The following is a 13,011-nucleotide window of genomic DNA, read 5'->3' on the forward strand; positions in this document are numbered from 1 at the left end:
CCTAAGCCTAGGCAGTTAATTTTTTCCCTTAATTTGTAGCCTTTTATTGCTCATTAATCCTCTTTCTAAATAAGGACATGTGTCCTAATTCAATTTGAAAATAAAGTAGTACAAGTAGCTAGCGTGGTACTAAGTTTAGACAGGAAATGCTTCTCTGAGGGAGTGCCACAGAGTTTGCTGTTGCAGCCAACCAACTCCTACCTCTTGAAGTTAGGGTTTGCATCTAAAAAATAAATTTAAAAACTAAAAAGCCAGGTAAAGGCAAATCAAACTTAAAAACAATTTCGAAACGGGGAATCTGGTGTTCTAAGTTTTACAGATTATAAAGCACAGTAAAGTTTTGTCGGTGAACCTGCTATTGAGCCCAGGAACATAATCCAGCTCTACATGGTCGTCCTTTGTACCAACAGACTCCAGTAACCTCAGTGAGAAGAGTCATGGCCCTGCAGTTGACTATCCACATTTCTTTAATGTAAGTCAAAGCCCATTACAATGCATCCTGTTACAATGGAAATCTCATTTTTGGAAGTCCACTTATTATTTTGAGCAACATTATATACAACCCAACAGATAAACAGATACAATAATTGACAACTTGTTGAAATGTTAGAGCTAAACCACAAAGAGTAACTGAGTAATGCTGTGCTCAACATTAGATGATCTATAAAATTCAACTGGCAAAGGGAGATCAAAGAATTGTGCTTTATCTTGAGCTTGAATTGGATGACAAGGAGATTAGGAAATCCTAAGTGGAAAAATATTCAAATCATTGTGCTTTCTATATATTTTTCTTACTACCTATTTCCAGTTATAAATCTTACATCTGTGCCTCTGCATACCATTTAAGTACAATACTAAACATTCTTTAAAATCATTTTCTACTAACTACAAAAGGTACACTCAGATAACTGTAAAAGCATCTGCTTTTAGAAGAAAAGCATCAAATATTCAGGGAACTTTATTTTTAAAGAATAAATCAAATAAGACACAGCTTTCGTTTACCCAAACATGCATAATCCGACCTAAATATAAAATGCACTTAATTGGTAAATTACACATGAAATACAAAGGGAACGCAATTTTACATATGTAAAATGATTGCCAGCTATAGCAATTTAACAGTCAAATTTATCAGAACATTGTACATTAAAAAACAAAAACAACTTAAAGCCAATTATCTATAGTAAACCAAGGAAAATTCTGATACGGAATGGTTTGACTCAAAGCAAAGAATAAGGCACCTGCTATGAATTTAGCGCAACCATAAAACAGAATTAGTTAACCAAGATACTTGTTTCAAAAAGGGAAACAAGTACAGAAATTGATAACTGGGTGAGAAAGGCAAGTAACAATTTAGTTAAAAACCTGCTGGCCCAAGGTCAGTTGATTAATTTCTTATTCCAGAATAGTTAAGTTCCTGAAAGTCCTTAACCACTCCACTCCCTTACTGCTCTCCACGTTTGAGGGTATCAGAAGCCCTCTATGAGGTTCACACTGTGTATAGACTAGGTAGCAGATTTCCCTTCTGTTCCTCTTAAAACAGCTTATTTTAAAAGAAATATCCTGAGGCAATTAACAAAGCAAACACAAGCAGCTTTCTTTCCAACGCATTAATACATAGACACTGCTCAGGTTTTTATTCACCAAGTTATGGCTAAGTATACAAACAGCCAGTACTTGCAGTTTTCAACAGTACTAGAAAACCCAAAACCTGCCCTATCACCCTCACCCTTACCATTAGTAAAACGTAAATCTGATCAATCATAACCTATAAAATCATATAACAAAGGGAAGACTAAAGACTGATCATTATCAGTAAATCCATTCAATTCCAGATGCCACTTTAGGCTGATGTGTCTAGGACCCTAACGGCATTTCGATCATTAATCTAGAAAAGCATTTCCAAACTAAGGATAACTTTGTAGTTGATGTGCCTTTTTTTGCTATTAAAAGTGCTATTTAACATGCTAAAATAAAATATCTTATGGCACATTGGACTCAACAGCATGTTCTAATGAGGCATCCATGTTTAGTAGTATTTTTCCCTAGAATTTTGTTTGGCATAGTAAACCCCTTTGATACATTAAAATAATTCTGGTGAAATCAATGTAACATAATAAATGTAACATAAACAAACCTTCCCTGATTGACTTCACTCCACCACGGCAGCTTTTAATGAAACCACAGTAACTGATTAGGTCAGAAAATGATCAAGTTTTTTCTATGGCATCTTGGGTTACTATACTCACTCATGCAAAATCCAAGGTAGTGTAATGGAAACAATATTGGTAAAATAGATGTTGTGGCTACAAGCATCTCCCTTTATATTAGACATTTAGAAGCTTTTAAAAAGTTTTGGATGCTAAAGGTTGTGGCAAAACTAGGCTGTGTAGTTGTTCGATTTATAAGCACCTTATTACAGGACAGTTACATGAACCTATAAGGGAGTGTGCTTTCAGTTCAAGAGTAATAAAGTGCCTAGCTATATAAAAACCACAAGACTTCAAATTGTAATTTAAGCTAACTGCATTTATACATTAGGGTTAACAAAATCTAGACCCTGTCTATGCAGACTTAGACTAATTATTCGTAGTGTTTTAATAACCACATAAAAAAACTTACTCTTAATTGACTGAATAAGTAGGGTCCACTACTGTATCTTAACAATCAAATTTTATTGCTTTATTCATGTGGTGTTTTTTGCAAGGCACTGTGGTATGGACTAGAAAACTTGGAATGACTCATGAAGAAACCTTGGAATGATACATGAAGCATGATAGGAAAGTCATTCTGAGGCAGGATGCTTTACTGAATTGTTTTCAACCAGGGTATCAAACATCAGGAATGAGTTCAAGTTAAAATTCACAGGAGAATGGAAACATCTTAAGGTCAGTCACTTCACATGCCCATCCTGATACTTTGAATAATCTGGAAAATTGCTGTAAAAAGAAAGAGCAAATATTAAAATAAGCTTTGAATAAAACAGGTCCAGTGACTAACAAATATTAATTAAGGTAGCTGAAGAATCCAAAGGTACTCTTACATTTGCAAATGGTACATAACTTCATTATAATAAGAAGTGACGATAGGCCTATTTGAACAAATAAAACAATGAAATGTCCCTGAGTTATTTTTTTTAATCTTAGCTTCGCTGAATTTTATGTCTAAGTATTACCAAGAGAACTTCCAGATAAGTAATCATTTTACAAAGAACTTAAAGCACCAAAGCAAACAGGTTTTTCCAGCATAGAATTATTTTGGTTTATCCCTAAATAATTAAGCATCCTTTTAAGGCCTGGCCTATAACACAAGCATGTTTCCTCATTCTCACAAAGCTGAAATTCAATAATCTTCAGGTTATATAAACTGCTTGGCTCTCAGCCATTTATCAGGAAAGTTTCCAATTGGTAAGTGCAAAAGAAAGGCAAAGTGAAACGTTAAACAGAAATCTCAGTAACTTTAGAAAGTGGAAAACCAACATCTACTTCAATATTAACAGCTTGCATATTAAGATGATAAACGAAGAGAGGAAAGACCTTTTTTTTGTAATCTATTTGCAAAGGCAAGTGTCTGTTACTCTGACAGCAGGCTGCCCTGACAATTTTTTTTAAACCATATGTCAAACGTTTCTTTTATTAACCTAAAAACATTTGACTCACATTAAAATGCCAATCAGGTACATTTCCTCTACAGTGAATCAATTCTTTGCACAAGCTTTACTTCATAAAATATACTCAATTTTGACATTAAGATATTAAATTCTGGTATATGTTAAATCAAGTGCTAACATCTGTATGTACATATTTATAAGTTCCTTTGCAAAGGCTGATAATGAAGCTAAAAAACATTCTAAATTATCATTCCGTTAGGTTTTGTCCGGTCGTACATTTATTCCAACTCGATCATTACCAAGACTTGACCTCCTTTCTGATCTCCTGTGAGTACAAATTAAGCTAGGAGAAGTTTCTGGAGCACTACCCTCTGTGCATATGTGGAACAAGTAATTTGGTTCAGATGAAACAGAATTATGTGGAGTCCTCGGCAGGTGGGTTGAGAACTACGCAGGTAGGACCCACTACTGACCGGTCACCACGTCATCCCAAACCCTTTCAACCCAAGACTCTACCTGATGGGAGCCCGCAAGACACTTACCAGAGCCACAGACAACAAAAATGAAGAGAGCCAATAACCAGGGTCCTACAGACGCCTTCTCTTCGGGGGCATTTCTCTGCAAAAGCGAAAATCCACCATTTCAGATGCAGACAAACCACTCGGACCCCAGGCTCCCACAGCCCCGGTGGCCGGTCCCCTCACCCACAGGTCTCCCCTTCGGTTCCCGAGCCCCTACAGTCTGGCGGCTCGCAGACTCGGGCCCCTACCCCTCCACAGCACAGCCCACAGTCGGCCGGATCCGGGAGAAAACGCGACGCGGCCCCAGGGACCCCGACTGTGCCCCGGCTGCGGAACGCAGAGGGGCGACCGCTCTTTCCTTACCGAGGTCTTGGCGACGTTGCCGCGCTGGGTGATGTTCTTGCTGTGCTTCTCGTTGGCCATACGGATCCTCTGCTTGGCGACCATCTTCGCGGCGCCACCACCTGCCCCGGCCACCCCTCGGACTCGCTCGCTCGCCTGCCTCCTCTCGAGCCGCTGCGAGGCTCGGCTCGTGGTGCCCGCGCCGCCGGAGCGCCGAGGTTCTCAGGCCAGGCGCTGGCTACGGCCGCTGGGCCTGGGCGCGGCAAGCGCGGGGACTGAGCACAAGCCGGGCGCCGGTCGCCGACTGACTGGCCAAGCCTGGCGGGTGCACGGGAGGAAGATAACTGGCCGCCGGGTCGTTCTCGCACCGCAGTCGCCGCCGCTTTGGCCGCCGCCGGGAGCGCGGAGTGAAAGAGGAAGGAAACGCAACGCAACAACGGGAATGTGCAGCCCGCCGCCTCGATCTACTTTGGGTTCGGCTGCCAACGTCAGCACTAGGTGGGCTCCGCCCCGCGGAAGTGCGCGCCCCTCCTGCTAGAGAAGGAGGGCGAAAGCAGACGCACCCACCCCAGTCCAGCCCTCCCAAGCTCGGTCAAGCGTCGCCCCAGATCTGTGCTTGCGCGTTCGGGCGCCTCTTCCGCGTCACTCCGCAACCGGAAGTGAATTGGCCCCGAGGCTGATGGCTCCGGAAACACCAGCTCGCTGTTTCCACGCAGGAGGAGACGTGTAGGGGCCGGGTTCGGCCCTCGTGAACTCTCACCCGAGCGGTTTCTTTTTCCGGGACAACATGGCGCCGTCCACGCCGCTCTTGACAGGTGAGTTCTGAAGAAGCAAGGGACTCTCTTTCTTCAGACTAGTTTCTTATTTTTGTCTTTGTCTTTGAGAACTACCCGAGGAGCCCGAAAAGTCTGATCTGCCTTTTCTTGTGGCTTGCGGAAAGGCCAGACTATCTCTTGGCTTTCTTGATATAGCGTGGCAGTCGGAAGTGAAGTCTCCGCCTCTGGGCTTTCGTATTCCCCCTCCCTTTCACTGATCCATCATTCTTGCCTGCGGATTCATCTTCTACAGGAATAGAAGAAGGGGGAGAAAAACAGAATGTGCTAGTTGAATTTGTGACACTTGGGTCTGCAATACTGGTGTTACACGGGCCCTTGTGAAGTCATTTAGCTCTACAGTAAGGACAAAGACAAACAGAGTTAGTCCACTAGAATGACCACGCACATTAAATACACCTGGACTTAAGTAATTCCAAATTCTGGCCTGCCTTCCTTAATGGGGTTTGTAGTACTGAATAGGGAGAGTGGAGCTGTAATGCAGATTTCAAATGATGAAGGTGGGGTTGGAAGAGGATATAGCAGTGAGCATGATAGAGATATTCTAGCAACATTTTATTTTGAAATGGTTATGAGCATATTAAAAGTAGAACATTAGAGGACTTTTGAAATTTTGAAGCTGAAGACAGAGTGTGTAGTGTTGAAGAAGATAATAAACTTAGATTGGACAATGCTGGGGAAGTTGCTTTACTAGGTTGTGGCTAGGAGTATTTGCATGTGAGTATTATGTAAGGGAAAGAATTGGGAAGGAAAAGAAGGCTTTGGTTAAGTTCTGGTAACTATACAGAAGGAAAAAAGTCATTAAGAGAAACGTCTGCATTTGAGGAGGAAGGCCATTTCCTCCCTTTTCCCCCATCCCCTGAAAGGAACCTTAAGGGCCGGGCGCAGTGGCTCACGCCTGTAATCCCAGCACTTTGGGAGGCGGAGGTGGGCAGATCACGAGGTCAGGAGATCGAGACCACCCTCGCTAACATGGTGAAACTCCGTCTCTACTAAAAATACAAAAAAATTTAGCCGGACGTGGTGGCGGGCGCTTGTAATCCCAGCTACTTGGGAGGCTGAGGCAGGAGAATTGCTTGAACCCGGGAGGCGGAGGTTGCAATGAGCCAAGATCGCGCCACTGCATTCCAGCCTGGGCGACAGAGCGAGACTGTCTCAAAAAAAGAAAGAAAGAAAGAAACCTTAAAACATTTTTGCACTTTTTGCCAGTCTACGTTTCTATTTCTACATTTTAAAATCTTTATTATTAAGCACCATGCCCACTGATAGTCTGTCTTCTACAGTTTAGTCATCATTTATCAAACGCTGGCTATAATGTGCTAGGTAATATGCTAGGCAGAGACTGTTGGGCAAAGTTACATAATAAATTTTTTTTAGGTTCGTAAAGGTAGCTTGTTATTCACAATTTTTAATACTAAATTCTTATTTGAACTCTAATGAAAACAATACGACATTTAAAAATCTGATAAATAACCTCTCCTTTAAAAATGCCTACAGTAGTTAGTTCCTCACTGCTTACAGGGTAAATTCCATCCCACGTAGCATAGGGTATGTAACCATTTATAATCCTTGAATTGCTCTTGAGACTCATTTATTTCCTTGCTATCCCATCCTATTTTGTACTCCATCAATACTGAACTGCTTGTGAGTACCTTTGAACAACCTGTTTCTTCAGTCTAGTACTATCCTATGCCTCTAGTTGATTTGGCAAACTCTTTATCATCTGTTGAAATTAAAATTCATTTTAGATATCATTGCTCTGTGAAGCCTTTCCTCACGCTACCCAGATAGAGTCAGTCACTTCCTGGGCTATTTTTGTACCTTAAGTATATTTGAAATTTTGTTTCACTTACTAAGTAGGATAATTAGACATTCACTTGCCTTTCTCCCCTGCTAGACTGTGAGTCCTTCAATGTCAGGGACAGGGTCTTATTCATATCTGTCTTCTCAGTACTAGTGCAGTGCCTGGTAGACAATAGATACTTTAAATCAGGGGTCCCCAACCCCCCGGGGCCAGATTGGTACCGGGCGAACATTACCACTTGAGCTCCCCCTCCTGTCGGATCAGTGGGGGCATTAGAGCCTCATAAGAGCGCAAACCGTATTGTGAACTGTGCATACAAGAGATCTAGGTTAGATTTATCTGTTTAGACTATCCTTCTAAATGAAGGATAGCCACTTTATAGTAAATTAACCAAGGATGACAATTGTCTTACAGTGTTTAAAATGAGGGAATTTGTAAGAGCTTAAATGTTGTCTGTTCAGTGTACTCTTCGTATTCTCATATTCTTAGAGGCCCAGAGAGATTAAGTGGTCAGATTCATGCTGCAGATTGGCAGGATTAGGATCATACTTATTCAGATTGCTCAACTCTGTGGTCCATTTTTCTTTCACAAGAACAAACTGTTTAATCTTTTAAGCATTTTCAATGTACATATTTCATTCAACAGTAGATTATTTTACTTCCAAGATCTTTTGTTAAATTTAGACTCATGGGATTTTAGAGCTATGAATAGCTTGCAGATTAGCCAGTAAATTTTGTTAACCCCAACTCTTAATTGGGAATGACAAGCCAAAGCAGGTGAAAAAGGAATTTTTTTTTAAACTCATATAACCTAAAAGCCTCACTGCTGCTAGATCCAGATACTCACATGCTTCAGAAATCTGTTTTTCTTTCTTTCTTTCTTTCTTTTCTTTTCTTTTCTTTTGTTTTCTTTTCTTTTCTTTTCTTTTCTTTTCTTTTCTTTTCTTTTTTTTTTTTGAGACAGAGTTTCACTTTTGTTGCCCAGGCTGGAGTGCAATGGCGTGATCTTGGCTCACTGCAACCTCCACCTCCCAAGTTCAAGCGATTCTTGTGCCTCAGCCTCCCGAGTAGCTGGGATTACAGGCATGCACCACAACACCCAGCTAATTTTGTATTTTTGGTAGAGATGGGGTTTCACTGTGTTGGTCAGGTTGGTCTTGAACCCCTGCCCTCAGGTAATCCACCGGCCTCTGCCTCCCAAAGTGCTGGGATTACAGGCGTGAGCTACCACGCCCGTCCAGAAATCTGTTTTTCTTCATCTCTAGGCTCTTGCTTTCCTCCAGATTAAATTCATCTTTAAACTGACATTCAACCAAACACCCAGCTCCAAAGGAAAGAACACATTTTTGCCAGTAGTCTCAGCGAAAATCTCAAGGCTAACTGCCTTTGACTTTGCTTGGCTCATCTTTGTATCAGTCAACTTTTAATCATGTAGTCAGGACTAAATTATATTCTCACTCCTGGATACTCCTCAAAAGAAAATGAGAGCCTCCTAAAGAAGAGGAGCTGGGTGCTAGGCACATAAAACAGCAATGTCCATTATATGAAATTCACATTGTCTAATCTGCTTGACCAGTTGAAATCACAGAGATAATTTGTTCAAAATTGAGTCATTTTCCTAAACTAATACATAGTTCAGTGAATGTAAGAGTTGGGAAAAGTATCATATTTTAAAGATGACTACACACCTGCCATAGGATCCTTGTTTATTGAAGCCCTGTGTTTTTCTCTCTCTAACGCAGGCCTAGAGCAATAAATAGTATATGAGTGTCTAAAAAGGCTAGTAAGCTTTGAAAAGATTATGTAGATGTTTAATGTATTTCACACAGCTACTGTGTGAATCTCTGGCGTTTATTTGTTGTTTTAATGAAAAGAACTGCTTGCATTGTAGATTTTTCTTTCTGCTAGAACATATTGCCAATCCTATTTGATTGATGAGGGAAATCTCTGAAAATGGGGAATCACACAAACTCAGAATATACTATATTGAGCTAACTTCACATCGTATTTAGTTTCACGTTCAGATACTTGTAATTAAAAAGGACTCCTTGTTAGAAAGTTACATGTAGAAAAAAATTGTTTCAGTATTGAAAGGTTTTTTAGTCCATATTTATTTTTGGTTTTATTAGTTATAAAACAGTTTATGTTCTGTTATGGACCTGATTTTGTGTTTTTTCTAATAAACTTTGTATCACAGCTTATCAAGAGTAAATTAATTAAACTGTGTATCCCTTTATTAAAATTTATATGAAACTACAAAGTAATTAAATCTAGCAAGGCATCTTAGAAATACAAAATGTCAGTTTGGGCGAGGTAGCTCACAGCTGTAATCCCAGCACTTTGGGAGGCTGAGGAAGGCAGATTGGATTGCTTGAGCTAAGGAGTTTGGACCAGCCTAGGCAATATAGCAAAACCTCGTCTCTGCAAGAAATACAAAACTTAACATGGCTTGGTGGTGTGTGACATGATCATGGTTCACTGTGGCCTTGACTTCCCAGGTCCAAGGGATCCTCCTGCCTCAGCCACTCGAGTAGCTGGGACTACAGGCATGTGCCACCATGCCCAGCTACTTTTTGTAGAGACAGCATCTCCCTATGTTGCCCAGGCTGGTCTCGAACTCCTGGTTTCAAGCCATCTTCGTGCCTTGGCCTCCCAAAGTGCTGGGATTACAGGTGTGAGCCACCACGCCTGGCCTGAGCCCTATTTTGTTTTCCAGCTTCATCATCCTCTAGCCACATAGGCCTTCTTCCCATCCCCTTGATGCTCTGTCATTTTTCTTTCCATGGGGTTTTTGCACTTGTTATTGTTCTCTTTGTTTGTTAACTGCCATTGATCCTTTACATCTCAGGATACAAAACACTTTAAAGGATGCTTTCCTTAACCTTCCATTTTTAGGTCAAAACTCTCTATTATACCCTCAGTGGTACCATATAGCTTTCCTTTGATGCTCTAAACACAGGTATACAGTTCCGTATATTTGGCTAATTATTTGATTACTGTTTGCAAAGTTCAATGAGGTCAGAGACAAGGCTGATTTTCTTTCGTATTATATCGCCAGTGTTCAACGTAGGGCCTAGGAAGTAGTTTTTTCATTTTTTTTCCCGTTAAGCATTTGTTGACTAAATGAATCTATTTATTTGGTTCAGCTTTAGAAGCATTTAATTCAACCATTTAAAAAAGTATAGTCTAGGCTAGGCGCGGTGGCTCACACCTGTAATCTCAGCACTTTGGGAGGCTGAGGAGGGAGGATTGCCTTAGCCTAGGAGTTCAAGATCAGCCTGGGCAACAGTGAGACTCTGTCTCTATAAAACAAAACAAAACAAAACAAAAGCCAGGCAGGGTGGCACATACCTGTAGTCCCAGCTACTTGGGAGACTGAGCCAGGAGCATCACTTAAGTCCAGGAGTTTGAGATTGCAGTGAGCCTTGATCGTGCCAGTGTACTCCAGCCTGGGTGACAGCAAGACCCTGTCTCAAAAACATAAATAAAGTAAAATAATTTAAACATAGAAATAAGAAGTATGGTCTAGTTCTGTAGATGATTATTTAATCTTGAACTTTGTTTCCACTTCATTTTTTAGGCTATTGCTGTCATTGGGGCCTTAGTAAATGAATATGTCTCATTCCACTTGTTCTCTTAGTTTGAGAAATTGTGAATATATTAATAATGCCTTATGTTTCTAAAAAGTTTAAACATATACTATATTTTTTTATTACTTTATGTAAAGCATACAGCTATCCTGTGTTCTGATATTTCCATTTTACAGATTAGGTCACAGATTCAGAGGTGGTAATGTATCGAATATTCCACAGGCAGGTACAAATTTAGGTCAGCCTCTGAGTTCATGTCCTCTTTACCATAAGACAGCTGCCTTTCTTTCAGTGATGACAAAGTTTCGAGTTTTTATTTAAAAAGTTACGTATTTCTCAGCAATTATATGATTTTATGTAACAGAGTAAGAAAATATGCCCTTTTGTTGCTAATATTCTATAGTTCAATGAAATATTTAATGATTTCATTAATATTTTTACTAAAGCTATTTTTTTTAAAAAAAAGACATTTGTGTTAACTGAGTCTTTATTAACAAAGTAATTGTTGTTCTTTTTATTTTATTTCTTTAGTCCGAGGATCAGAAGGACTGTACATGGTGAATGGACCACCACATTTTACAGAAAGCACAGTGTTTCCAAGGTACGGTTTATTTTGTTAAGTAATGTTATATGTTACAGGGAACATACAGTACAATCTAAAGTGTTTTGTTGGTGGTGTGTTTTGAACAAGAAAGGAAAAGAAGAGATGAATTCGTTTGTATTGTATAATATTGTATTGTATAATGTTAACCGAAGATGAAGAGAATACATATTCTCTATCAAGGAAAATGATCTTCAGATCTGAAAATAGTAACTTAAGCCTATCTATAAGGTAGGAGGAGCAATACTAAGAAAAAGTGTAGACACTAGTGTGACTGAATACAAGCCTTTAGTTTACAAGAGTTTTAAGGAATGAGAAAAACTTGCAAATTTGATAGCCAGATCGCTGCCAGTAATCTTAGTGAAATCATAATGAAAAAGATATTAAAAAGGGAGGACATATATATACACATAGTATGTAGCTAGCTAGCTGTTTTTTTTTTCCCCAAAAAGACAATGGACAAGTAAACCAAAAACTAGTTAAAAATGCTTATCTATAGGGGGAGAGAGTTACAGGATGCAGGGGACACATCTGTGAAAGAGCTTTGGTATAGTTTTGACTTTGGACCATATAATTGATTTAAATTTGAAAATTAAAGGCTGGGCGCGGCGGCTCACGTCTGTAATCCCAGCACTTTGGGAGGCTGAGGCGGGCCAGATCACCTGAGGTCAGGAGTTTAAGACCAGCCTGGCCAACATGGCGAAACCCCGTCTCTACTAAAAATACAAAAATTAGCCGGGCGTAGTGGTGGGTGCCTGTAGTCCCAGCTACTCTACTCAGGAGGCTGATGCAGGAGAATCGCTTAAAACCCGGAGGTGGAGGTTGCTGTGAGCCAAAATCGTGCCACTGCACTCCAGCCTAGGCAAAAAGGTGAGACTCTGTCTCAAAACAAAATTAAAAATAAAACAATGGGAAACTAAAATAAGTAATTCTAGGTTTATATCAGGCTGGTGGTATAACCATATGAAAATGTGCAAAATTCTTTTATTTGAGACTGAGTTTCGCTCTTGTTGCCCAGGCTAGAGTAAGGTGGTGCAATCTCAGCTTACTGCGACCTCTGCCTCCCGGGTTCAAGTGATTCTCCTGCCTCAGCCTCCCAAGTAGGTGAGATTACAGGTGCCTGCCACCATACCTGGCTAATTTTTTTGTATCTGTAGTAGTGATGGAGTTTCACCATGTTAGCCAGGCTAGTCTCAAACTCCTGACCTCAGGTGATCCATGGGCCTCGTCCTCCCAAAGTGCTGGGATTACAGGCGTGAGCCACCGTGCCAGCCTAATAGTTTTATTTTAACTAAAAGTTGATATTGTCATTTAAATCTACTATAGGATAGAGTAAATTAATTGTATTAATGTCGTTAGGCACCAAGATTTTTCAGCATTAGAGTGAAAAGATAGACTTGCCTGTATCAATATAAACTCATGATTTCTTTTCATAAAACATTTGCATTTCCTAGTTCTATCCAATGAAAAGGCCTGGAAGCAGCAATAACACAGAAGCAGTGAATACCCCAGCCTCACAGATTGTGATCTCTAAATACAGTTCTTCACTAAAAGGAACCACTTCCTTGGAGAAGTGGTCAACTCGAGGTCTGGGAGAGAAAATGTACAAGTTGCAGTGGGGACTTTTGTGCCAGAAAGCAAAGAAGCTATAAAAGACTTAATGAGATTTTGTTAAGGGGTCGTAAGAATCAACTTGAAGAGATTCACACC

At 40.2% G+C, this 13,011-nt stretch overlaps 2 protein-coding genes across 4 annotated transcripts in view; one reads left to right on the plus strand and one right to left on the minus strand.

Moving 5' to 3' along the window:
* Nucleotides 1-449: 449 nt before the first annotated feature.
* SERP1 (stress associated endoplasmic reticulum protein 1) lies at nucleotides 450-4,950 on the minus strand. Its single transcript, XM_005546089.5, has 3 exons — nucleotides 4,495-4,950; nucleotides 4,153-4,228; nucleotides 450-2,939 (listed from the first exon to the last, which is right to left on the minus strand). The coding sequence occupies exons 1-3, from the start codon at nucleotides 4,576-4,578 to the stop codon at nucleotides 2,899-2,901; spliced, it is 201 nt and encodes a 66-aa protein (XP_005546146.1). The 5' UTR covers nucleotides 4,579-4,950; the 3' UTR covers nucleotides 450-2,898.
* Nucleotides 4,951-5,231: 281 nt separating this feature from the next.
* EIF2A (eukaryotic translation initiation factor 2A) overlaps nucleotides 5,232-13,011 on the plus strand; it is a 34,250-nt gene continuing 26,470 nt past the window's right edge. For 2 of the 3 annotated variants that reach the window (XM_005546091.3, XM_005546092.5), the window contains exons 1-2: nucleotides 5,232-5,288; nucleotides 11,232-11,301. In XM_005546091.3, coding sequence (XP_005546148.1) covers nucleotides 5,261-5,288; nucleotides 11,232-11,301 — 98 coding nt within the window. In that variant the 5' untranslated portion in view covers nucleotides 5,232-5,260. Of the gene's footprint in view, nucleotides 5,289-11,231; nucleotides 11,302-12,749; nucleotides 12,889-13,011 lie in introns of those variants that run through there. The other variant, XM_065540085.2, reaches the window with a different exon arrangement.

This window comes from Macaca fascicularis, chromosome 2 (assembly GCF_037993035.2).
Source record: "Macaca fascicularis isolate 582-1 chromosome 2, T2T-MFA8v1.1".
Lineage (NCBI taxonomy): Eukaryota > Metazoa > Chordata > Mammalia > Primates > Cercopithecidae > Macaca > Macaca fascicularis.

Bases quoted from the DNA above. Each gene is read 5' to 3' on its own strand.
- SERP1 (XM_005546089.5), bottom strand. From the start codon at position 4,578: ATGGTCGCCAAGCAGAGGATCCGTATGGCCAACGAGAAGCACAGCAAG. The intron at 4,229-4,494 runs GTAAGGAAAGAG...TCGCTTTTGCAG, and splicing joins GCAACGTCGCCAAGACCTCG to AGAAATGCCCCCGAAGAGAA. The intron at 2,940-4,152 runs GTAAGTGTCTTG...TTCTTTTTACAG, and splicing joins TTTTGTTGTCTGTGGCTCTG to CAATTTTCCAGATTATTCAA.